This window comes from Nansenia antarctica, assembly GCF_963989245.1.
Source record: "Nansenia antarctica genome assembly, chromosome: 9".
Taxonomy (NCBI): domain Eukaryota; kingdom Metazoa; phylum Chordata; class Actinopteri; order Argentiniformes; family Microstomatidae; genus Nansenia; species Nansenia antarctica.
Window position 1 is genome coordinate 11,399,724 of NC_137679.1, and position 22,213 is coordinate 11,421,936.

Here is a 22,213-nt window from a genome sequence, read left to right on the forward strand (position 1 = left end):
GGGCTACCTGACTACCTAACCTTTACCTTGGTCTGGGCTACCTGACTACCTAACCTTTACCTTGGTCTGGGCTACCTGACTACCTAACCTTTACCTTGGTCTGGGATACCTAACTACCTAACCTTTACCTTGGTCTGGGCTAACTACCTAACCTTTACCTGGGTCTGGGCTACCTAACTACCTAACCTTTACCTTGGTCTGGGATACCTAACTACCTAACCTTTACCTTTACCTTGGTCTGGGATACCTAACTACCTAACCTTTACCTTTACCTTGGCCTGAGCTACCTAACTACCTAACCTTTACCTTGGTCTGAGCTACCTGACTACCTAACCTTTACCTTGGTCTGGGCTACCTAACTACCTAACCTTTACCTTGGTCTGAGCTACCTAACTACCTAACCTTTACCTTGGCCTGAGCTACCTAACTACCTAACCTTTACCTTGGTCTGGGCTACCTAACTACCTAACCTTTACCTTGGTCTGGGCTACCTAACTACCTAACCTTTACCTTGGCCTGAGCTACCTAACTACCTAACCTTTACCTTGGTCTGGGCTACCTAACTACCTAACCTTTACCTTGGTCTGGGCTACCTAACTACCTAACCTTTACCTTGGCCTGAGCTACCTAACTACCTAACCTTTACCTTGGTCTGGGCTACCTAACTACCTAACCTTTACCTTGGTCTGGGCTACCTAACTACCTAACCTTTAACTTGGCCTGGGCTACCTAACTACCTAACCTTTACCTAGTCATTGTAGTAGGTAGGATGATTCTGTTCGTACATTGGTTGCAAGCTAACTTGCTAGACCATTGATTTGATTTAGTGTATTATCTAAACTAATCAGTTCACTCCTTGGATAATTTAATGTCTCTAAATTGTTTATTTTATTTTTATTTGGTTATTTCAACTTAATTCAAGTCACCTGAACAGTTATCATATTAATGTAATTGAAATATCACGTTTCTTCAGTCTGTCTCTCAGTTGTCACTTGGTCTTGATCATCTTGTCTATCTCCAATCCTCATAATCCTAGGGCAGTTTGACTGACAGCATAGCTACATTTCACAAGAACACCTGATACTGTAACTACTTACTTGTTTACTTTATCTGTCTGCGGATGTCTATTTGATAATGCCATGTACCAGCTGGACAGCCTGCCTGTTGTCCAGTCAGTGCCAGCTCAAATGTTTATTTACAGCTTTACTTGAATAACGATCAAGTTATTATGATGTAGCCTATATGATATTTTCAACCAACTGCCTTTTAGACACACTAGTTCAGTGTTTTTATTTCATGACATCTTTTTAATTCATTGCTTTCTTGGACAGGCTAGTAGCGTTGCAACAATCCCTCAGCCTAATACCGCAAGTAGTCATTGTGACCACACTATGATCATGCTATTTTAAACGGCCAATCACCAGGCATCTCCGATACTTTGGCATTTTTGAGTCAGAGCACATAACTAACTGAAGTCATAATCAATGGATCTCAGGTTGTAAAATAGAGGGAAGTCAAGCCGCTGAGTGCAGATGAAGGGCCACTGGCTTTGAATCCTGGAAAGCGACTTGATGAAAATTCCATAGCACAATGATGAACTGTGTTGGATGTCTGTCTTTCTTGGAATTGCAGTTTGGCCCATCCGTCAGGGTTTTAAAATAATGCAGTGAGCCTGCCAAGGATTGTGTGTTCCCAATCTGACTCTTGCGTTGGTCATCTTTTGTTTACTGGAAAACTCGGGGCCGTCAGTTTTGGAGGAAAAAATAAATAAATCTTTCCCCTCATTAAAAGTGCCTTTTGATTTTCCAAGCTGAAGTTCAACTTTTCTTGTTAAGGGCATGCTAAAGCAAGCACCCCAGGCAGTAGTGTTACTGTCGTGCTGCATGTTTGCGGTGTTTTACCGGGTCGGGATCATAATAGGAATGCATTGCAAAAGCATGCAGCATTTTAGGCTTCTTTCCAGTGGTGAGGATTTGAATTTTGGCCAGGGAGTTGCAAGCTTGCATGTTCTGAATTAAGGATGCCGTTGCCAGATATTTCAGAACTGATCTCCTAAATGGCACCGTAGCACTCATTGAGGAGTGCTGCCTCTAGCTGTCAGTTACATAATAACTAGGCCAATCTGCTGCTAATAAACCTCAACCTCCCTCCCTCACTATCCCAAATATGTCTCCCCTGTCCATTTCTCTTTCGTTTTTCGGTTTTAGCTTTCCAGTTAAAGTCATGTTTTTCCTCTCTCTCTCTCTCTCTCTCCTCACAATGAAGTGACGATCTCCTGTTCTCTGTCCTTCTCCCCCCCCCTCCTCAGCCTAGACTCTGCATGGCCAAAGTGTGGCAGCAGGAGTGACGGTCCCTAGAGCAGCGGAGGCCGGCGGCGGCGGCAGAGCAGTGGTGTGGCCCCCCTTTCCAGGAGGAGCATCATGGCCTCTCGACAGAAGAACTCCGTGCGGATCCTGTCCAGCCGAGAGCGCGGCTCTCAGGCCTTCGGGTCCCAGCGCCACCTGCAGCAGCTGGTGGAGGAGAAGGTCCGCTGGATGAAGTGGCAGAGTCAGGTAACAGTTTTTTTTTTTTTACGAGTCACTTGTATTTTTAAATTTTATTGGACAGATACAGTGACAGAAGACAGACAGGGAAGTTAAGGACAAGAAGGGAGAGAAGGCATGTCAGCAGGGCATGTGCCGACATGTGTGCACTGTGGACCACGGTTCTAGACCATTGGACCACCCCAGGCCACAGAGTCAGGTAACACGACCCCAGGAGGACCACACTGTTCTGTCCAGGCCTCCAGCTCACAGCATGGGTTCAGTACTAATGGAATATCTGCTCCACTTTGCCCACTCTGTCTCTCTCCGGAGTGGGAGTTCTGATCTGGGGCAAAAAAAACGATGCCTTTAACGCATCACCATGGAAACATATGCATATCTTTAGCTGTCATCTTTTTTAGTCTATTTCGGGAGTCGTAGATAATCTCTAATACGCAGCGAGGTGCGGAACAATTTGAAAGCGGACCAGGAACGAAGTCAGAACTTAAAAAGGAACCGCCGGTTCCTTAATAATTAGCTTTCTAATACCGCTATATGTTTTTTTAATACTTTTAATCCGTCTACCGCCATGTAAGGTTGGCTTAAGCCGTTGTCTCTTCGTGCCCCCACAGAAAGTGGAGCTGCCGGACAGCCCTAGATCAACGTTCCTGTTGGCCTTCAGCCCAGATCGGTAAGGAACTCGACTGACCCGGCGAGCCGCATGAATGGATTCATTAGAGCATACGAGACGTGTTCACAACAGCTGTACATTCATTCCCAACTTTTTTCTCTCCCCCCCCCCGACCCTAGGACCCTAATGGCTTCCACTCACGTCAATCACAACATTTACATAACAGAGGTGAAGACTGGAAAGTGCCTGCATTCACTGGTGGGCCATCGACGCACCCCCTGGTGCGTGACCTTTCACCCCACCATCCCCGGCCTGGTGGCCTCCGGGTGCCTTGACGGAGAGGTCCGCATCTGGGACCTGCATGTGAGTGCTGCCTTCATGTTAATGCTGCCTTCACGTTAATGCTGCCTTCACGTCAATGCTGCCTTCACGTCAATGCTGCCTTCACGTCAATGCTGCCTTCACGTTAATGCTGCCTTCACGTTAATGCTGCCTTCACGTCAATGCTGCCTTCACGTCAATGCTGCCTTCACGTCAATGCTGCCTTCATGTTAATGCTGCCTTCACGTCAATGCTGCCTTCACGTCAATGCTGTTCTCTCTATTGATGGGGGGGGATTTTTCAGCCAAGTGCGAGGTTGGAAAGTTGCATTTCTGACCAGGCTCCTTTCCTTCGTAATCTTGTAGGCTACAATTTCATACTCGTATTAAGTGATTAGTCATTTTGCTGTCTTCCATCTCTCTGATCATCTAATATGCTTAATACTGTAAGTAATTGGACAGTGAAGTATTTTTTTTTTTCTTCTTTTGGCTCTTTAACTCTAAACGTTTATTCAAGTAACTAAAACAATTAGTATGAGGTTGAAGTAGAAATTCTTAGCTGATATTTGATGGTATTTGTGTACATATTGTTTTCACCATTTAGAAACGACAACCCTATACATACATAGTCCCCCCTATTTCAGGCCACCATAAGTAATTGGACCGATTCTGATGTCCAAATTAGGCAAATCGTTGCACGCAATAACTGCCTGAACTCTGACACACGAACCCGACCAGACGCTGCGTCTCTTCTCTGGTGATGCTCTGCCAGGCCTGTACTGTACAGCCATCTTCAGTTGTTGTCTGTTTTGAGGTCTTTTTGCCTAAAACCTAAAATTGGATGAAGATTGACTTACTTGGTTGATGTGGCAGTATGTTTTAGGTCTTTGTCTTACTACACATCTTACTTACATCTAGGGATGGACGGTTACCAATTTCTGAAACCGAGAAATCGTGAACTAACACGTTTTTCCGGTTAACCGGGATTCAAAATGATATTGTTGAGCTGCCAATTTCAAATAATGGAGCCCTATAGTATAGTACTATAATCAGGGTTTCCACGGGTCCTTGAAATCCTTGAATGTTTGTGAATTTGAGGGGAAAAAATCATGGCCTTAAAAGTTAAAAAAAAATGTTTTACTTAGCTCGTCAACTAGTAAATAAGTCTCTGTATTGCTTAACTTTACACATATTTCACAATATATTGTTTTTCTGTGCTGTGGTAGAGAAGGCAAGAGACCATCTAGTGTTCACACATTCAAGCCCCTCTTTTTAATTGTTGTCTGTGAGCGGATAGTTCCTATTATATAAACTCTCATCTAGTTCTGTCTCAAACTATGCTGTGTTGGGTCCTTGAATTTGAGGGAATTGAGTCTTGAAAGTCCTTGAAAGGTGCTTGAATTTGATGTTTCAGAAGATGTGGGAACCCTGTACAATACATTCATGTCGAAAACACCGGAAGCACAGTCGCAACACAATTAGGCTACTTCATAGTTTCACAAATATAAGTGGTCGCTGGAATGCAATTTAAGACCGAAAAGGAAATTCAACCAGCAAACATCATCATAACAACATCATATTCACATCATATCATATAAATATATAAACGTCATATTCACATCAGCAGCGCAGCGGCAGCCTCAAAGAGACAAAGCGGAGATTCCTTATTTGACAGCATGGAGACAACAAAGCACAGGGAGTCTGTCCAACCAGGATAATGCCAGCAGAAAATATGCATTCCATCCATTAATACACAGCTTAATGCACACACACCGGTTTTGGCAAAAAAACATTGTTATTTTTAGAAACCTCGGTTTAACCGTAAAACCTTCCAACCCTAGCGCCTATCCAATGAATTTGGAGGCATTTTCTCGTACTCGTACATGCACATTGCAAAAACTAAATAAAAACGTACTGCTTTTCGCTGATTGTTTCTCTATCAAACCCCCCCTCTCTGCTCTCACAGGGTGGCAGTGAAAGCTGGTTCACAGAGAGTAACGTGGCCATCGCCTCGCTGGCCTTCCACCCCACCGCCCAGCTCCTCCTCATCGCCACCAACAACGAGCTCCACTTCTGGGACTGGAGCAGGCCCGAGCCCTTCGCCGTGGTCAAGACCGGCAGCGAGACTGAGAGAGTCAGGTCTGACCCGTCCCTCTGAACCCAGACACTCTGAACCTCTGAACCCAGGCACTCTGAGCTAACAAGCCCTGGAGAGAGAAATTCAAGCAATTTTCGTTTGATTGATGCATTTCCTTCAATGTAATATTTGTGTGATGATATTCCAATGGTTAGAGTGTTTTTGGAGTGTCATTGGAAGCTCTCCTGTTTCTGTTTCAGGTTGGTGAGGTTTGACCCGTTGGGACACAATCTCCTGACAGCTATTGTGAACCCCTCCAACCAGCAGGTGGGCTCCTCTCTTTGCATATCTGTATTACTGTTATGTATATGTACAATTATTACATGTATATATTATGTGTTGTCTATTTGTACTATCCGCCTAAAGATTATACTAGGAGTCGGGAGGGAATTAGGTGTTTTAAACTTATGAAATTATTTTATTCATGAATCGAGTAAAAACAGTAATCCAATACAAGGGGATGACATGTGAAAGTGTGAACACTTATTTCCAACATGGTCCTTTGATATTAACATACGAGACAACAATAACATCAAACAGTTTTCTAACCCTAACCCTTTTAAACACGACAACGCTTTCATGTCCTTGTCCGTGTAGAACGATGACGACTCGGAGGTGCCCATGGACAGCGTGGAGATGCCCCACTTCCGCCAGCGCTCCTTCCTGCCCTCCCAGCCGGTCCGCCGCACGCCCATCCTCCACAACTTCCTCCACATCCTGTCCTCGCGCTCCACCGGCGGGGCCCAGGCCGGCGACCAGCAGCCCCCGCCCCGCCCCAGCGGCGGGGGGGACGGCAGCGGCGACGCCCCCGGCATGCCTCTGGGCCAGTACCCCACCACGCACGACCGCGGCCCCCCCTACCCCGGGTGCACCCAGCACCTGGGCATGGTGTGCCTCTGCAGCCGCTGCACCGCCAACCGCAGCCCCTCGGTGGGCGAGGGTGGGGTGGGCCCCTCCCCCGCCCCCGCCCCCTCCCGGTCCCCCCTGGAGGGGCCGCCCCCCCACGCCTCCACCTTCTCCTCGGCCCGCACCGAGCCTCGGCAGCCTTCGGAGCCCAGCGGGGCCCAGCAGAGGCCCTCCGCCTTCACCACCGTCTACTACAGCGCCGGCAGCTCCCTGCACCGGGCCGTGCCTCCCCCCGCCCACCTGGCGGGGCCGCCTCTGAGCCGCGCCGTGCCTCCCCCCGCCCACCTAGCGGGGCAGCCTCTGGGCCAGCAGCAGCAGCTGCCAGCCAGCCACGAGCCCCCCCCCCACGGGAGGCTACCGGGGCCCGACTGGACACGCAGCCTGCTGAACATGCGCACGGACACCGGGGGGGCGGGCGGGAGCGGAGGAGGGGGCGTAGGAGGAGGAGGGGGGATGGGAGGTGGTAGCGTCGTGGGGGGGGGCGGGGGGATGCTGCCCCCCAGGACCAGCGCCTCCTCCGTCAGCCTGCTCTCGGTGCTCCGCCAGCAGGACGGCTCCTCCCAGCCGCCCGTCTACACCTCGGCCACCGAGGGGCGGGGCTTCCCTCCGCAGGGCTCCGAGCCGGGCTCCGGCGGCGGGGCGGCCAATCAGAGAGGAGGAGGAGGGGGAGGAGGAGCAGGAGGAGGCGCAGGAGCGTCAGCAGGAGGAGGAGGAGGAGGAGGAGGCGGGGCGGGAGGGATGGGCACCAGTAGCGGACACCACCCGTTCTGGGACGGCACGCGCAGCAACCCCGCCTCCTTCCGCAACGTGCTGCAGTGCAACCTGAGCCGCTACTTCATGGAGTTCGACCGCATGCAGGACCTGGAGTCGCCCCTGGGGGGCGCCGGCGGCGGAGGAGGAGAGGGCAGCCAGGAGCAGCAGACTCAGGAGCTGCTCAACAACAACATGGATCCGGAGAGACCCGAGCCGTCCTCTTCCCAGTACCAGCCTCCTCCTCCTCCTCCTCCACCCCCTCCTCCTCCTCCTCCCCCCCCCCACAGCACAGAGAACAACCCCCCCCCTCCCCCGCCCGGGGCCCACACCTCCCGCGGTCACCTCAACCGCTGCCGGGCCTGCCACAACCTGCTCACCTTCAACCACGACTCCCAGCGCTGGGAGAGGACCAGCCAGGCCACCTCCACCTCCGCCACCCCCCAGGAGGGCTCCCCTTCCTCCTCCTCCAACTCCTCCTCCTGGCAGCAGCAGCAGCCCGGCCCGGCCTACGAGGAGGTGGGGGGCCAGGGGCCGCCGCCGCCGCGGAGGGAACCCCCCCAAGCCCCCCCAGAGAGGCTGGCCCCGGAGCCCAGCGAACAGTCCCCAGGCGGGGCGGTGCCCTTCCCCATCGCGGCCTCCAGCGCCCAGCCCGGGGAGCAGACGGTGGGGCTGGTGTACAATCAGGAGACGGGCCAGTGGGAGCGGGTCTACCGGCAGGCCGCCTCCAGCCGCTCCGGAGACACACCGCCAGAGGCCTTAAGCCAGGAAATGCCTGTGGACAACCCGGACGAAGACTCTCTGAGGAGGTAAGGGCACGAGAGAGAGTTCTGTGTTGGGAGTTGTGTGTTGGGAGTTCTGTGTTGGGAGTTCTGTGGTGGGAGTTCTGTGTTGGAGTTCTGTGGTGGGAGTTCTGTGTTGGAGTTCTGTGGTGGGAGTTCTGTGTTGGAGTTCTGTGGTGGGAGTTCTGTGGTGGAGTTCTGTGGTGGGAGTTCTGTGGTGGAGTTCTGTGGTGGGAGTTCTGTGGTGGGAGTTCTGTGGTGGGAGTTCTGTGGTGGGAGTTCTGTGGTGGGAGTTCTGTGTTGGGAGTTCTGTGTTGGAGTTCTGTGGTGGAGTTCTGTGTTGGAGTTCTGTGTTGGAGTTCTGTGGTGGGAGTTCTGTGTTGGAGTTCTGTGGTGGAGTTCTGTGGTGGAGTTCTGTGTTGGAGTTCTGTGTTGGAGTTCTGTGGTGGGAGTTCTGTGGTGGGAATTCTGTGTTGGGAGTTCTGTGTTGGAGTTCTGTGTTGGAGTTCTGTGGTGGAGTTCTGTGGTGGAGTTCTGTGGTGGGAGTTCTGTGGTGGGAGTTCTGTGGTGGGAGTTCTGTGGTGGAGTTCTGTGGTGGAGTTCTGTGTTGGAGTTCTGTGTTGGGAGTTCTGTGTTGGAGTTCTGTGGTGGAGTTCTGTGGTGGAGTTCTGTGGTGGGAGTTCTGTGGTGGGAGTTCTGTGTTGGGAGTTCTGTGGTGGAGTTCTGTGGTGGGAGTTCTGTGGTGGAGTTCTGTGTTGGGAGTTCTGTGTTGGAATTCTGTGGTGGAGTTCTGTGTTGGGAGTTGTGTGTTGGAGTTCTGTGGTGGGAGTTCTGTGGTGGGAGTTCTGTGGTGGAGTTCTGTGGTGGAGTTGTGTGTTGGAGTTCTGTGGTGGGAGTTCTGTGGTGGGAGTTCTGTGTTGGGAGTTCTGTGGTGGAGTTCTGTGTTGGGAGTTCTGTGTTGGGAGTTCTGTGTTGGGAGTTCTGTGTTGGGAGTTCTGTGTTGGAGTTCTGTGGTGGGAGTTCTGTGTTGGGAGTTCTGTGTTGGAGTTCTGTGTTGGAGTTCTGTGTTGGAATTCTGTGTTGGAGTTCTGTGGTGGGAGTTCTGTGGTGGAGTTCTGTGTTGGAGTTCTGTGTTGGAGTTCTGTGTTGGAATTCTGTGTTGGAATTCTGTGTTGGGAGTTCTGTGTTGGAGTTCTGTGTTGGGAGTTCTGTGTTGGAGTTCTGTGTTGGAATTCTGTGTTGGAGTTCTGTGGTGGAGTTCTGTGTTGGAATTCTGTGTTGAGAGTTCTGTGTTGAGAGTTCTGTGTTGAGAGTTCTGTGGTGGGAGTTCTGTGTTGAGAGTTCTGTGTTGGAGTTCTGTGTTGGGAGTTCTGTGTTGGGAGTTCTGTGTTGGGAGTTCTGTGTTGGGAGTTCTGTGTTGGAGTTCTGTGTTGGAGTTCTGTGTTGGAGTTCTGTGGTGGGAGTTCTGTGTTGGGAGTTCTGTGGTGGAGTTCTGTGTTGGAGTTCTGTGGTGGGAGTTCTGTGGTGGAGTTCTGTGTTGGAGTTCTGTGTTGGAGTTCTGTGTTGGAATTCTGTGTTGGAGTTCTGTGGTGGAGTTCTGTGTTGGAATTCTGTGGTGGAGTTCTGTGGTGGAGTTCTGTGGTGGAGTTCTGTGTTGGAATTCTGTGTTGGAGTTCTGTGGTGGAGATCTGTGTTGGAATTCTGTGTTGGAGTTCTGTGGTGTGAGTTCTGTGGTGGAGTTCTGTGTTGGAGTTCTGTGTTGGAATTCTGTGTTGGAGTTCTGTGGTGGGAGTTCTGTGTTGGAGTTCTGTGGTGTGAGTTCTGTGGTGGAGTTCTGTGTTGGAGTTCTGTGTTGGAATTCTGTGTTGGAGTTCTGTGGTGGAGTTCTGTGTTGGAGTTCTGTGTTGGGAGTTCTGTGTTGAGAGTTCTGTGTTGGAATTCTGTGTTGGGAGTTCTGTGGTGGGAGTTCTGTGTTGGAGTTCTGTGTTTGACTGGTGTTTTTGCTCAACCTCATCTTGTGTTCTAGCCTTGTAGCTAGTAGCTAGATATTAATTTATTAATATTTTTTTTATAATTAATGAATTAATACATTTATTATAATAGCTGTTTTCACAAAAATGTGCTTATTGGAGTTGACTGACATTGTAAAATAAGTTATTTGCACATAAATAGCCTCTGCTTTCTGCAACAACAACAAAAATAATGTTTGGTTTTCTTGTTTGTAGGAGGCTGTTGGAGTCCTCCCTCCTCTCTCTCTCCCGCTATGACATGGCAGGATCCCGGGACCACCCCATCTACCCAGACCCTGCCAGGTACTGTACTAGGGCTGACCCATAAATCCTATTTTCATCGCCATGGCGATATGAACATGCGCAATAAACACATCACAAAAGACTGTCTGAAACGAGATGAACAAGACAAATCATTTTGGGTGCGTTCCTAAGTTCAGACTGAGAATCTGCTCTGATTCCTGAGATTTCTGGTTTCAACGTCATAGAGTGCTCTGAAATCTGTACGGTTTAACGGTCAGTTAAAAGTTTTTACAAACTAACTGTAAACAATGGTGGACACCAACATTAACATTACCATCATTTCGCTGGCGGCCACCAATTTTGCAGCAGTTGTTTTATTTTATTTTATTTGATCAGGATCCTCATTAGCTTATGCAAAGCATCAGCTACTCTTCTTGGGGTCTGCACAAAACATAAACAAGAAATCATCACAAAAACATAACAAAGAAGAATAACATCACAAAACATATAACAAAGAAGAAAAAAGCATCAACATACATTCAGATTCAGATAACGTTTATTGCCATTATGCTTGACACATATAGGAATTTGCTTTGGCCTTACAGAAGGTGCATTTATGCTTTTTTCACATATATATGAACAAAACAAGTACAATACAAATGCAAAAACAGGCAAAAACAGGACAACACAGGACAGACAGTGCATCGATAGTGCTGTAAATAAAGTGCATTGCAGAGTTATACAAGGTCTAGTGCATGTTCAGTCCTGGGCAGACTTGGAGGCGGGGGGGGGGGGGAAGCCAGAGTCATTTAGCAGCCTGGCGGCTGAGGGGAAGAAACTGAGCCTGTGGCGGGCCTTCAGTGCCCTGATGCATGTTTCTGTGGTCTGTCCTGCAGGTTGTCCCCAGCAGCCTACTACGCCCAGCGGATGATCCAGTACCTGTCTCGGAGGGACAGCATCCGCCAGCGCTCCCTGCGCTACCAACAGAACCGCCTGAGGACGCTCTCCTCCTCGTCAGACAATCCCGCCAGCAACCCCTCTGCCTCCATGGAGAACAGCGACGTTGACTTTGAGGAGCTAGAGTGAGTCTGAACCCCCCCTACCCCCTTATCCCCTTACTGTCAGCTGCTCGATTTTGTAATCACGAACTCTTTTCAAACGACCTCTGGTAATTTGTTTAATTTTAGTTGGTTCCAGCTGATTTTCTTCAGTTTCTCTTATCTTTTTATCGACCGGTGGTAAAAATTGGCTTCTTAGCTCTCATCTCACACCTGTACTTGGAGATGATTCGGTGAAGATAACCTTGTCGTTGACTCTTTGTCTGTTGATGGTCTGTTTTTAACAGTGACAACGGCGACAGAACGAGGCACCGAACAACACGCAACGCCAGGATGTCTGCCCCTTCACTCGGACGCTTCGTCCCACGGTCAGTTTCTATTACGGGGTATGGCTTAGCGATAGGGCAACTGGACTTTAAGTCATGACCTGAGTTATATACAGTACCAGTCAAAAGTTTGGACACTTTGAATACTACAAAGCGAGCTTTGTTGGTTAATTAATGTGTATTGTCTGGATTCCTCCAAACCCATTCTCAGATACAGTGCCAGTCTAAAAATATCCAACTTTTTTACTGGTACTGTATCTGAAAATGGGTTTGGAGGCATCCAGACAATACACATGAATTAACCAATGTTTATTACACAGTGGACAGGGCTGAGGTTCCACGAGGACCAAAGTGGTGGCATGAATTAGAATGTAGTTGTGAGAATAGTTGGATTTGAACGGTGTCGTTTTTCCCCCCCTCTCCCTCCCAAAGCCGATTCCTTTTGCCTGAGTACCTGCCCTACGCCGGGATCTTCCATGAGAGGGGACAGCCCGGCCTGGCCACCCACTCCTCTGTCAACAGGGTCCTAGCAGGTACAAGCTCTCACATTTCACTGTCTTACAGTCCGTCTCAGGGCTCCTTTGCCCCATCCCTGTAACAGTGGAAGTAATCACCACACTGTAGGTTTGACTCTCTTTAACCTACCTCTAACCTCTGACCTTTGCTCCTGCGCGTCTCCTCAGGTGCCTCCATCGGGGACGGCCAGTCGGCTGTGGCCAGCAACATAGCCAACACTACCTACCGGCTGCAGTGGTGGGACTTCACCAAGTTTGACCTCCCAGAGATCAGCAACGGTACTAACGGGGCTGCGTTGTTCACAGGGTTCCCACGGGTCCTTGAAATCCCTGAAAGTTTATGAATTTGAGAAAAAGAAATCAAGGTTTTAAAGGTTTTGGAAAATAGACATGGGTTATTGAAAGTGCTTGAATTCCCCTCTCTTTCTCTCTAAAATGTTTTACTTTGCTCGTCAACTAGTTCCGTCTCAAACTATGCCGTGTTGGGTCCTTGAATTTGAGGGAATTGAGTCTTGAAAGTCCTTGAAAGGTGCTTGAAAGTCCTTGAAAGGTGCTTGAATTTGATGTTTCAGAAGGTGTGGGAACCCTGTCTCCGGGTGACCCTGCTCTCCTGGTGTTTCTACGGCCTTGAGGGATGTTTACCGGTCCCAGATTTGGTTTGTGCATCGTTTTGACATCCTCTCATTGTCCGTCGTCCCTCAGCCTCTGTCAACGTGCTGGTGCCAAACTGTAAGATCTACAACGACGCCAGCTGTGACATCTCCGCTGACGGTCAGCTCCTAGCCGTGTTCATACCCAGCAGCCAGCGGGGCTTCCCCGACGAGGGCATCCTGGCCGTGTACTCGCTCGCCCCGCACAACCTGGGAGAGATGCTCTACACCAAGCGATTCGGTGAGGCTCATAGCGGAAGTAGAGGAATTCTCGCTAGCTTAGCAGCCAACAAAGAACGTCGCAATGTCGCAACATCTAACTGTGTGTTAAGCGAATCACAACGTGCTGATAGAACATGAACATACTAAAAACTACACATAACTAGATGATCACAATCACATGTTTGTTTACAAGACGTGTCACTAACACTCAAGAGTACAATGCAGAACGAACACAGACATCACAGTGAATCCAAAACAGGCTGAGTTTGCTGACAGATCAGAAGTATTCAGTGATCCTAAAACTGTTGGAGGCATTTTCATTTCAGCAATTTCACGATTCCCGACTTGTTACTCCCTCTTTCACCAGGCCCTGTCACATATTAGAAGACCTGTTGGTTAACCTTGTCTTCAATTTCGACTTCCCCCCCCCCCCTCTACCTCCAGGTCCCAATGCCATCTCAGTCAGCCTGTCACCCATGGGCTGCTACGTGATGGTGGGCCTGGCCTCCCGCAGGATCCTGCTCCACCCCTCCACTGACCACATGGTGGCGCAGGTGTTCAGGCTGCAGCAGCCCCACGGGGGAGAGACCTCCATCAGGGTGAGTCACAGCCTCGGAGCCAGGGAACCTCCCGGACAGCTGATTATTCTCTCTCTCTCTCTCTGTCTCTGTCTCTCTGTCTCTCTGTCTCTCTCTGTTTCTCTGTCTCTCTGTCTCTCTGTCTCTGTCTCTCTGTCTCTGTCTGTCTGTGTCTCTCTCTACCTCTCAACAGTGAGGGAGAAGAGTATGGGGATATTCCAAGCGATGGAGGGAGAATTGTAGCTGCAACATTTTTGTCCAAGCGTGTGTGCTTACAGTTGTACATTGATTGACATATTTTTCACATTAATTTAACAGTGCGTTAACTCGTATTAGGCTGGCTTACCATCACCAAGTTCTCTCGCCAACTAAAGCACTGGATTACCGTTGATATAAACATACTATACTAGTCCAAAAGCATGGTATGGGAGAACTTGGTGATGGTAAGCATAATACGAGTGAACTCAATTAGACATATTGCTAGTAACAATGAACAGACGGAACAGCGCAGCGCACACTGTATTGCCGGCCTGAGTAAGCACAGTTGAAGAGAGGGGGTGACTGGAAATGCCACTGATGCGCACTGCGTAAACATCACAAATGTGCATTTGATAAGTAATCTAGCTAAGTAAGCAAGCTAGCTAACTATGATTGGAAATGAAGTAGTATCCTGTTGTGGAATTATATTTAGTAGTAGAGATATTCCGGGTCTGGGGCAGTTCTTATGTGCTCTGCGCTGCGGGCTCTCTCCCGGCTGATTGCGTGATGCAGGACAGCTGTGGGAGATGGAAAATATGAGAGATTTCCTTACATCTCACTCCTCTTCTCAACGGCTACTGTTTGCTTTTTTTCACTGGCTAATGTGTTCTTGATTGACAATGTTGTTTGTGTGTTTGTGTGTGTGTGCGTGTGCGTGTGTGTGTGTGGGTTCTCTTGGATCACTAGATGGTATTTAACGTGGTCTACCCCATGGCACCGGACCAGCGGAGACACGTCAGCATCAACTCAGCCAGATGGCTCCCAGACCCGGGGATGGGGCTGGCCTATGGAACCAACAAAGGAGACCTGGTCATCTGCAGGCCCGTGTGAGTGCCCCTCTCCATATCCACTCGCAAATCTGCCAAGCTCAATCTTACGCATGGTTCACCACGTACACATGCACACTTAATGTTGAGAATGTCGAGGGGCTCAGGCTACTACAAGTAGTGTAATACGTTCCCTGGAATTCAGTGCCTTTACTAAGCTACCACCTTCAACACTGGCGGCCTGATTTGCGTCCGGATTTGATTATTATGATAATAGCCCTCGCAGACAGGAAGTCTCTGGATTGGAGACGGTCAATTACGGGGTCGATAACGAGGTGGTTGTCTGTATGATTACACGAAGGAATCCCTCCTCTGTGGGGAGATCTGATTATTACAACATCTTCAGTGCAAATGAACAACGTCTGTGGTTCTCAGGTTCTACCGTAGCGATGGTGAGAGCCCGGCCGAGCCCAGCGCAGACCCCATATTCACGGTCAACAACAGTGGCGGGACCAGCCGCACCCGTGGTACTGAGAGGCCAGGGTGAGACTCCTACCTACTCCTCCTGACTCTACCTTCACCTCTGTGTTTTATACTCCTGACTCTACCTTCACCTCTGAGTTTTATACTTCTCCTGACTTCATGTAGCCCTCTTGCTGTGCACGGAACTCAGCAGCTGATGGAAAACGGGGACGGGAAGTCGGCAACCAATCAAAATGTTTGGACTTTTATTCGGCAAGAATTTAAATAAATTCAACGTTGTTGAATATCAATGACACTCTCGTTAGTCAAGCCAAAAATGTTGCAATGCAATGAGTAATCCTCACTACTACCTACTTAACTCTAACGCTACTTTACGTTGTTAGCTCACAAAACAAGCCGCGTCAGTTGACTAGCGAGTGTGTCATTGATTTTCAACCACGTTCAAATTCATTTACATTTTTCGGAAATAAAAGTCAGAACATTTGGTCGGTTTGCCGACTTGTTCCCGCTTTCCCCAGCTGCTGTATATGTATCCACCGTGTCACGCTTATCTTCTTTCTGCTTTTGTTTTGTATTACTAGGCCGAGTCGGTCCAGCTGGAGACTCGACAGAGACATGGGGCTGATGAACGCCATTGGCCTTCAGCCTCGACACCCCGCCCCGTCTGTGACCTCACAGGGAACCCAGACGCCAATCGTGCAGTTGCAGAACGCTGAGACGCAGACTGAGAGGGACCTTCCAGGGCCCAGCACCTCTCATGCTGCTTTAGGTAGGACCGCTCTCATTGGCTGGCCTCTGAAAAGGCTTTTAGGTAGGACCGCTCTCATTGGCTGCCTCTGAAAAGGTTCGAGGTAGGACAGCTCTGATTGGCTGGCCTCTGAAAAGGCTTTAGGTAGGACAACTCTCATTGGCTGGCCTCTGAAAAGGCTTTAGGTAGGACGGCTCTCATTGGCTGGCCTCTGAAAAGGCTTTTGGTAGGACAGCTCTGATTGGCTGGCCCCTGAAAAGGTTTTAGGTAGGATCGCTCTCATTGGCTGGCCTCTGAAAAGGCTTTAGGACAGTCACAGGTGCTCTATCTGACCAAGATACACTGACCCTCGTTTATCAAACGAGTGTACGCTCAAATCTTAATAGTAAGGTGAGCTTAGGTTAATTTTCAAGACAGGTTGGGGATTTATCCATTTGAACATGGTCACATGGTGTGCTAAAGCAACTCCCTGATGACTTCGTTGCTCATTTTGCACTCATGCGACACGTGCTGCAAACAAATGAATGATATATTACATCTTAACACTAGAACAGCTGTGCCTTTTTTACCTACTGTAAGAGCCGCCTCGGGGGTCAAATGACCATAGTCTTTACAATGGTAAGCTGCTATTTACACGTAACGACCACTAGTTGGCCTTGTAAATTAGCCTGCCTCCTACACAGAAAAACTGCAAAATAGCTTTATATGAACTTATCCTGATGTGACAGAAAAACTACAAAATAGCTTCATACTAGCTTATCCTGACTTTGACAAGTCATGAAAGGAGGGTTCTGAAATTTGATCGAGTGCAAAGATATAACATTCTTTTTACTCACAGGGTCAAATGACCCCACCCATGGCTGTTCTAGTGTTGATAAAGACTCACTGGTGTTGTGTTGATGTTTCTCTCAGCCGAGGCTCGCCAGGAGATCCCATCCACCAGCGGCGAGTCTTCAGGGAGCCCACAGCAGCCGCAACCCAGCCGGCCCGAGGAGGGTCCCCTGGGGGACTCCACTGAGGCCAGCACCTCCACAGCCAACACTGGTAAACCTGCACCACCCACCTGCGACAGTGTAGAATCTACATGGTTTCATACACCATCAACTTGATGGCGCATGGTGGCGTGACGCACTAAGCATCGACCATGTAAACGCTCGATCGATTCCGGCCGCGGACATATCCTGCATGTCGTCCCTCCTCTCTCTCACCCATCTCACCCATGCTTCCAGTCTCTATCGCAATAAAAATATATATATATATATATGAGTGGGACTGCCCCTACTCAGAAAAAAATACTAAAACACAATGGCACATGGCAACATTGTCAGGAAGGGAATGTTTCAGCTGTCTTCCCCCTGAGACCAGTAAAAAGAAATCCTCTGCGTGATTCCCTCGAATTGGTAGACTGCTGATCTGTTTCTTGTTGGACTGAAAGGACCAGACATTTATTGGTCTGATAGTACTCGCCACAGCACGCCTAATTGAGTTCCCCCTTTCTCTCTGTCCTGTCGTTTCCTGTGGCTGGGAGATCTCCACTGTGTTGTCACTGTCTGTAGGTGGAGTTTCCATGCTGCGTTGTTGGAGACATTATTAACATTAACATCCTCCCCCCCCCCCCCCCCCCAAGAACATTTAAGCTCTATGTTATTACTTGTGTGACCAAACCACATAAAGAAAACCAAAACACAATCATAACACCATCAACAACCCACGCAGGGAAAATCGGACGCTACCGGACTCCAGTGTTTCCCCTACCATTGCCTTGGGGGGGCGGGCCGCCCCCCCAACGGAACCACCTGCCCCCCCAAGAAAGAGGAATTATTACGGACATAAACACCAAACATCTGACGAGCTAAAATATCCGTGTTTTTTAAACGCACCCAAACCGAATCATTAACATAACCCAAACATTAGTCCGCCAGTAGTCTCGCATAGCCAGACCTATCTCTCCACTTCACATAGCCAGACCTATCTCTCCACTTTACATAGCCAGACCTATCTCTCTACACTTCGGTTCGCGCTGTGCTGCGCTGGAGAATAATACAACATTGTGCGTGCGAGTTTTTGCCGGGCGAGATGTTTTCAGATAGAAAGTAAGCAAGTTGAAACGTTAGCAAATATAATTGCTGAGTGTTCTGACAGAGAAAGTTAGTTAAAATTGGTCGTTATTATTGTGACTAGAAAGTGTCTGACTGACACTTGACAATGACTATAATTCCATTGTGTAAATAGTGTCAAAGAACTAGCAAGCTAGCTAGCTAGCTCAGAGGTGATTAGATGAGCTAGTCTGCTTGCACACTTGCCAGCTAAAGAGCTAACTGCACTTTATTATTGTACTTAAATTAGATATACAATCTTTCTTATTCTGCTAGAATTGGGCTTCATGGTAATACCATAATGGCATATTTACAGTACATGGACAGTGGATTGAAGCATTTGAAATGTCTGTTTTTTATAGTTGGGTCATTATATAAGGGTCATTACCATTCTGCTCAGATTAGGCTCGAGCATTTAATGTAACTCCCATCAGAAGTCCCATATTGTATGGTAAGTAGCCTTGAGAACCGATGGTTCTCGATCCTAACGGCCCATAGGAGCAGGAGCCCATCTCCTGTTTCCATAGTGTATAAGTACACCCCCCCTTGGACATGACGCTGGTATGTCATAGGGTCTTACCCCCCAATCCAACCCTTATAAAGCTGAGTGCCAAACAGGGAGGCATCGGGTATCATTTTTATAGTCTTTGGTATGCCGGGGATCAACCTCCCGATCAACCTCCCGATCTCAGGGCGGGGGAGAAGAAAAGAATGTCGGAAAATAATGATGTCAGACGTGTTTCCTTCATGCCCTCACCCCTCTCTCCCTCCGCTCCCCCAGGGGAGGCTCCGGAGTACACCCCGGGAGAGGACGCCCTGGCGCGGATCCGCCGGCTCATCGCCGAGGGCGGCATGACAGCCGTGGTCCAGCGGGAGCAGAGCACCACCATGGCCTCCATGGGCGGCTTCGGCAACAACATCATCGTCAGCCACCGCATCCACCGCGGCTCCCAGACCGGCGTGGCGGCGGGCCGGCCCGGCAGCAACCCCAACCCCCCGCCCGCACCCCCCGGCCCCTCTACAGCCCCCCCCCTCTCCTCCTCCTCCTGCCCCCTCCTCACCCTCACCATCACCCAGCCCCAGCCCACCACCCAGGCCCTGCGGCTGACTCTGGAGCCCCCCGCCCTGTCGCAGCCGCCCCCCCACCAAGCCCCCATGTGGGGTTCCCCCTCCCTCTCCCGACCGCAGCCCCCCGCCCTCCACGCGGACGGGGCCCGGGCCGGCCTGTCGCTGGCCATGGACATGGACGACGTGTTCGAAGGAGGCCGGATGGACGATTCCGAACCGGGCCCCTCCTCCTCCCTGCTCTTCTCCTCCTCCTCTTCCTCCTCCTCCTCCACCTCCTCCGCCTCTCACATCACCTTCCCTCCCGGAGGCTTCCCTCCCGGCGGCAGCAGCAGCAGAAACAGCAACAATAACAACAACAACAGCCGCAGTAGCAGAGATAGTTACCCAGGCGACCCTTACAGCAGGTAGTCGTGGCGACTACTCAGCCCTTACCGCCCAGGAGGAGGAAACGAACACACCGCAGTAGACTCGGGTGATTGACGGAAGTGACGGACGGACGGATGCTGTCTGAGAGAACACGAGGCCGAGACGTTCTGTTGTATTAGAAAACCCAAAGGAACTTTTGGTTTTGTGCCCTGTCTCGCTGGTCCGCTTCTCCTGAAAGCCTTATCTCTCTTATCTCACAAGTAATGGGTGCTTAGACTCTGGGGGGGTCTCCTGATCTGAGAAGAAAGGACATATGTCCCTACGCCCCCCTCCCAACCCCCCCAACCCCTGCACCCACCAGTTTCAGTGGCATTGGTCCCCTGCATTGGTGTGCGCTTACATTGCACTTAAAATGGAACTAGTTGTATGATCATTCCATGTCAGAAAGGGCTTCTACTTGAATTGTGTGAGTTTCTCTGCCCTTCTTTGTCTTCATAGGTGTGTGACTGAAGACTGAGGTTACTCCATTCAAAGTGCCATGTAAGGGGGTATGGCAACACCACCACCACCACCACAACAAAACACATACAGAAGTTTCTCCAGTGTGCAGCATTTTAGTGCCATGCGATTGAATTGGGCACAAAATATTGTGTGTGTTTTGAGGTGAAGCGGGAATCAGCACTGCTATATTTTGAAGCCTCGATTTTGTACCATGTTGTATGACGTGTAGTAACACGATTACGTTATGCGTAACGCAGAAAATAATCCTATTGTATGAATCATGGGGTGGTTGAAGCCACTGCCATCTGGTTGAAGTCACCCCCCCCCTCTCTAAAGAGAACCTGCAGCTAGCTGCCTGTCGTTACTGTAGACTTGAAATGTCTTAGACCCCCCCCACCCCCACCCCAAAGGATCATGGTCCTTACCCATGAGTCCGAGTGTACAAAGCATCTGGTTCGAAGTGAAAGACTGAGCCCCCTATTGCTTCAAGATACAGTGGACAGACACAACGTGGATGTAATGTTACATGTATAATCAATCATTTCTGACTATCATTGATAAAAAACTGTACTTTTTGTTCCACCGCATGTTTTCAATAATGCTGCATCGTTCCCGAAGAGAAAAGGGAACGTCGTCATTCGAAAAAGTCTGTCAAAACTACCGAAAATGGAAAAAAGACAAAAAAAATATCCGCTAATACCCACTCTGAGATCGTTTGGCCAGCCTTTTTTGCGTGGCTCGTTTCATGCTGGAAGCACCGTCATTCCTCTTCCCGCCACGCTGTAAAGTGACTGTGTTGGGTGCCGAGAGGAGTGCAGCGGAGCGGAGAGGGAACCGCATCAGAACCTGTTTTTTTACCATCGGAAAAATCATCGCACCACCGCACCACCACCACCACCACCCCCCACTCCGGGCCTTAAAGTGTGAAGGGAGAAACCCTGAGCGCAGCAGAGCCCCCTGTCTGTCTGTCTGCACCCTCCACTGGAGTTCCAGTGACAACCTGACCCGAGTCCTTACCACTAGGATTTAGTGAAACCTGACTGTAGACTTGAATTACCACCCGATCACCTTCCCTCCCACATCCCTATCCACAAGACTCTGAGGACTAGAGAAGGCGGGAGGGGGGGGGTCTTCACTCTCTGTCAGAGGGCGGGGGGGGGGGGTCTTCACTTGTCAGTCAGACCCCAGCACCAACACACCCAGTGCTTGAAAAGCACTGAAGAGGAGGTTTTTCTGTGTGTATGCCTGTCTGTGTGTGTGGGTGTGTGGATGTGTGTGTGTTTGTGTGTGTGTGTGTGTGTGTGTGGGGGGGGGGGGGGGTGGGGGGTGTGGTGGTATATGTAGCACCTCTCTTAAGTCAGAGTTACTTTGGCCTAATTGTGTGGTCGGGCATGGGGGGGGGGGCGGGGGGCAAAAGAGCTTGGCTTGTAATCTCAACCAGCCCACCCACCTCCCCTGCTGAACCAGGAAATGAGCAACAAAACTTGAATTCTTGATCACCATTCATTCATTTTTTTTAGATGGAGTTTTGTACTGTAATGTCTTCAGAGGCGAGTCTGGCCTGTGGTGACAGTGTCCTTAGCATATCATTTCACTAAAGCCCTAACCACGTTGGGAGGTCACAGACGGAAGAAACCAAACGGCCTGCCGCCGTTAAACCATTTTTTTTCGTTTTAACCCATATGCTTAGCTATTTACATTTTTAATCGCTTTGTAGGGTTATTATATTGACATAGTTTAAGTTGGGGAAGCGGGTGGGTTGTGTGTTTTTGCAAGGGCGGGGGTAAAGAGACATTATCGGACAATGCCACATTGCGAGTACTGGACCTATGAGAGTGACTAGAGCGTGGAGAGAAGTACCCCGATTGGCTGTTTCTGAAGATGTGCAGTGTGTCCCATGTTTGGCTGGAAGCGAGCTGTTTACTGCATGTATGACCTGCTAGAACTGTCTTAGTGATTAGAAAGAAAGTGAAAATGCCTGGCAGGTGAAAAAGAAACGTTGAATTATCTGAATGCTCCTCCTGGCATTACTTGATTTAATGAAGTTGAATTTTAAACAAACATTTTTTTGGCTGTTCATGTGTCTGTTTTGTGTAAAACTGCAGTACTTGTCCCATATGTCGTCCCCGTCCCCCTCCCCCCTGAATGATAACCATACTGTAGGGCCACTACTACACTATAACATTGCCACTTGCATACAAAGGTCAACTTTCTCACCGAATATTACTGCTATATCAAACTACACAACAGTACACATTTCAACTGCTTTTCTTGGCT

The 22,213-nt window shown here is 49.5% G+C and overlaps 1 protein-coding gene across 1 annotated transcript; it reads left to right on the forward strand.

The window, feature by feature from the left end:
* Positions 1–2,389: 2,389 nt before the first annotated feature.
* ambra1b (autophagy/beclin-1 regulator 1b) lies at positions 2,390–19,669 on the forward strand. The gene is made up of 18 exons (XM_080538845.1): positions 2,390–2,552; positions 3,155–3,213; positions 3,333–3,516; positions 5,440–5,612; positions 5,811–5,877; positions 6,208–8,075; positions 10,274–10,360; positions 11,197–11,382; positions 11,646–11,726; positions 12,117–12,217; positions 12,368–12,478; positions 12,902–13,090; positions 13,516–13,670; positions 14,595–14,734; positions 15,110–15,217; positions 15,739–15,926; positions 16,818–16,949; positions 18,783–19,669. Exons 1-18 carry the CDS (start codon positions 2,421–2,423, stop codon positions 19,475–19,477), a joined length of 4,656 nt encoding a protein of 1,551 aa, XP_080394971.1. The 5' UTR covers positions 2,390–2,420; the 3' UTR covers positions 19,478–19,669.
* Positions 19,670–22,213: the final 2,544 nt, after the last annotated feature.

What these genes read in the sequence shown, in the direction of transcription:
- ambra1b (XM_080538845.1), top strand. Translation starts at nt 2,421, where the DNA reads ATGGCCTCTCGACAGAAGAACTCCGTGCGGATCCTGTCCAGCCGAGAG. An exon ending in CTCGGACGCTTCGTCCCACG is followed by an intron (nt 11,727 to 12,116) that starts GTCAGTTTCTAT and finishes TCCCTCCCAAAG; the next exon opens with CCGATTCCTTTTGCCTGAGT. An exon ending in CTGGTCATCTGCAGGCCCGT is followed by an intron (nt 14,735 to 15,109) that starts GTGAGTGCCCCT and finishes TGTGGTTCTCAG; the next exon opens with GTTCTACCGTAGCGATGGTG.